The sequence below is a fragment of the Morone saxatilis genome, unplaced genomic scaffold (assembly GCF_004916995.1).
Source record: "Morone saxatilis isolate NCDOM2014 unplaced genomic scaffold, NCSU_SB_2.0 Contig20, whole genome shotgun sequence".
Taxonomy (NCBI): Eukaryota; Metazoa; Chordata; class Actinopteri; family Moronidae; genus Morone; species Morone saxatilis.
The window spans coordinates 506,126-510,191 of record NW_023339763.1 but is presented as its reverse complement, the minus strand read 5'-3'; the positions used below and the strand labels follow the sequence as shown (position 1 = coordinate 510,191).

Sequence of the window (4,066 nt, the reverse complement as noted above, 5' to 3'; positions counted from 1 at the left end):
CGGCCGCAGCACGCCCCGAGTTGCGCGGAGTGCGAGGGCCCGCCCAACGCTGCTTGCAGCTTTAATTATCATTATCTTTACTATTACTTGTTCATTAATCAATTAGTTGGCCACAAAGTTGTTAATCATTTGAGAGATATTTTAAGCAAAATATTTGATGGTTCCAGCAAAACGTGACAACAAAAACTTATTTTCTTCCTCATATGTCCCAGACTGTGCAGACTTCCTGATGCTCTCCTAACTTTTTTCATCCACATTTAAAGACTTTTTGTCAAAAATATTTTTATTACTTCTTCTCTTCACACACAAGCTTTCTACCTCAGCTGAGAGGAAACCCTGCATTGTAAAAACCTGTCCCTATAAAACTGAACTTAAAGACAGAGATAAAAGTTAGTGCATCAAGAATATTCAACCTTTTTGATGCAGATTTATGTTGGTTTTTAAAACCTGTTCTGCTCTGTAAGATTATACACATGGGTCTGAAACTTTCTCCCTCCTCCTTTGGCTTATTTTGCTTTTTCTCTTACCCAACTCCTTCCTTCACATTGAGGGTTCAAATTCCAGTTCCTCCCTCTTCCCGCGGCTGTGGGCCAGTAAAGCTGGAGGAGTGTCAGCTGCTGGAGGAGCTGGACGGTTTCATAAACAGCGCAGAGGAACTGAGTCGAACTGCTGCTTTCACAGTGAGTCTGAATGAATCTTTTCTCTCTCTTCTGTCCTTTCAGCCTTTTTACTGGGACTATTAGGACTGTTAGATTGTTCTCTCACTCTCCAAACTCAAATCAAACAAGGCAAAGTTTCCGGAACTGATTTATTGAGCTGCTGAGCTGCATGCTGACAGCTTTGATTCATGAATCAGTGCTGCTGAATTTACAGTTGCAGGCACAAGTACATGGACACTGGTGCAAAGTGACTAAGTACATTTGCTAAAGTACTTAATTACAGCTTTGAGGTACTTGTACTTTAGCATTTCCTAGTTAGTAGTTTTCCCAGTTTATGCTCAAATGCTTTTAAAAAGGCAGTAACAAGTTTGAATTAAGTGATTAGGTTTTTAAATTAAGTGATTAGGTTTTGACAAGTGACAAAAAATCAGGCTTTAAGTTTGACATTAACTGAATGTTTTGGAAGAAAAAACAAACAGAGTTTAAGCAGTTTTTAATGGCAATAAAAATGAATCCACTTTATCTCCTAGAGCCACATTCAAAGTCATGAGCGGTGACAACATGGAGTTAAATTAAAAGCAGACGCACTCTCACCAAGCTGAGCTCAGAGTGATGCAGCAGTCCGACTCATTCCACAAAGACACACTGTCAACTTACAGGAAATAACCATCCAACCAACTTATACGAGCTGCCGAAAAGCCACATGACTTTCTGCAGTTCCTGGAATGGCCACTAGATGCTGCTCTAAAGAACTCAGTAAACTGATTGAAAATACATGAATTCAAGAAAATCCGCTTAGTTCACCATCCATGCATTGCACTTATTACAGTCCAGTGTGTATCATCAGTTGAGGCTGGTGGGAATGTCATTAGATATTTATCAGTATCAGTAAGTATTTGACATATTTTGACCTCATGTTTTGGGACAAGATGCAGAGGTTTTGGGACTAGTTGTAGAGGTAATCCTCAACTTTTTTAGAAAACCCCAACTCACAGAATTGTCCACATTTTCTTGGTGTAGTTACACTTTTAAAAACCTGGGTATACTATTTTAAAAGCCTGTGCATAGTCTTTTAAAAGCATGAGTATAGTTACTCTTTTAAAAGCATGAGTATAGTTACTCTTTTAAAAGCCTGGGTATACTCTTTAAAAAAACCTGGGTATACTCTTTTAAAAGCCTGGGTATAGTTACGATTTTTGGCCTGGGTGTAGTTAGTCTTTTAAACAACTCACATGTAAAGTGAGTCGGAGGTCGACTTGTTTTCTTTGCGTTCAGATGAGATAAAACAACCACCACCAGAATCAGCGTCTGGCTTTCGTTCTGCTGACATTCCTCTGCTGATAAGATTCCTCTGCCTTCTAGCTACAATATGATTGATGTCTCTTTCTTTCTCTTTCTGTTCTATTGTTGGTCTTTTTATGTGTCCGTATTTCTGTTCCAAAACTTTTTGGTCCGATCTAGAAATGACCAAAAACGAGCAACTGGTCAGACGCTGCAATGGATACAATTCACAAGATACAACTGCGTATTTTAAGTGTACAATTCTGTCTCTGATTGTACGTTAAGTGTATAAATGTGCAAAAATTTATAGTTTGTGTTAGCAATTCACAAAAATACCTCAACCAGGTGGGAGAGGCCAGACAATTAGTATTCGTGACATTGTAATGGCGCACACGATAAGTGTTGCCATTACATTTTCCCAACATTGAAGAAATAATACTGGCACTGATGGTCCAACATACACTTAAAAAAAATGCCCAAATCAATGGTAGTGTCTCCTTCTTCTCGCCAATTTAACTTGAATCTACCTGCGTCTTAAAAGGTTTGTCACAATCAGGAGCTGCGACGACAGTAACAGAACAGATCAGAACACACGTGGGAGCACTTTGACATTGGGGAGACCAGAAGAAAGGAGTGCTCAAGAGGTTCGTCAATTCTTTTTTGAATGCTGGCACAGGATATTAATCAACCTCATCCCACACAGGACAAACTTCCCCACATCCTACAATCCTGTCAACACAGGTCACTGTCGTTTTAGCAAACTCACCTTTTGCAGGGACTAGCTGCAAATTTATCTTTTAGAAAAACAGGTGTTTAAATGTTCGACAAGCATGCAAATTGTTCACTAAAATTCACAACTGGCAAACCAGCAGAGAAAAGAGTTTATTTATTCCAGAAGAACTGGAGATATACATTGCCCCACAAGAGAGACATAAACACTGTCACAAAGGACCCTGCTGAGCTCAGTCTAAACCTGCATCCATTAGTTGAGTGGTTAGTTTATCTGTTTGTTAAATCCTTATTAACCTTTTCTCCCTCTAGTGCTGCAGTCATTTTAATTTTGGCCTTCGCCCAGACACAGCCAGCAGCTTTCACTCTCGCTCTCACTATGTAAACATACAGCACACACACATATGTTCGCTCTCCAACAATCTAGAAAACTACAGCCGTAGCCACAGGTCGACATGTGTGTGAGAAATGAGCAGAAACTCTGGAGTGCAGTGTGTGTTTGTTGGCTGCCTTTTGTGTCCAACGTTGGGTGCTGTGTTACAGCAGCAGGAACTGAGCAGTCACATGTTCAGAGTCTGGATGTTGAAATGGGCTTTATGACTGCAGTAAATGTGGCAGTGTGTGTGTTTGCTGAGTGGTATTAACAGGTAGATATCAGTGTTGACTCCTAACAGACTGTGTTTGTATTTTACAGGTGAAAACTGAATCATGGTGGCCAACAACCTCAACACGAACTCTGACCCCGCAGGGTCACGACCTCCTGCCCTGCGCTGGAGTCCATTCAACAACATCAAGGTTTGTCTCTGCTTCACCTCCAGTGTTTGATGAACAGTGACACTCAACCCAAGAGCAGAATTACTTGAAAGCTTTGTACTCATTGGACTTGGTGTTCCAGAGGTTTCTGTGCTGTGAGGACAAAGTTCACTTCCTGACGTCCCTCCTGGTATTGTTCTCTGGTCTCAACATGAAAACATTTCCTCTGGAGCTCACCGTCACTCGTGGTTTCACTTTTTCAGGCCTCGTATTTGTTTGTTAGATTTTGATTAGTTTGATAAGTGCAATTTGCACTACCTTGTACCTCCTTCAGCCGTCACTCTTTTCAGTCTGCTACTCCCAGTGACCAGAACCAAAAGTCTGCACACCCTTATTCTGTTTTCCTCCTTTAATAACTCATTTATTTCTGATCACTGCACTTAGTTTTGAATCTACCTCTCTGGAACACAGTACCTATCTGTTGTGTACATACTATATTGGGCTGTTTTAACTGTTTAACTGTATTGTTTTTTGCTGTATATATAGATATATATATATCTATATATCTCTATATATATAGAGAGATATATATCTATATCTATATCTATATATATATACACATATATATATCTAGATATATATAT

The 4,066-nt window shown here is 39.8% G+C and overlaps 1 protein-coding gene across 1 annotated transcript in view; it reads left to right on the top strand.

Annotated features, from left to right (window-relative positions):
- Window positions 1–575: 575 nt before the first annotated feature.
- Window positions 576–4,066, top strand: part of slco2b1 (solute carrier organic anion transporter family, member 2B1) — a gene marked incomplete in the record, with an annotated part of 34,179 nt that continues 30,688 nt past the window's right edge. The window contains 3 exon segments of the mRNA XM_035666438.1: window positions 576–680; window positions 2,482–2,584; window positions 3,364–3,464. Of these exon segments, the coding sequence (XP_035522331.1) occupies window positions 3,378–3,464 (87 nt within the window).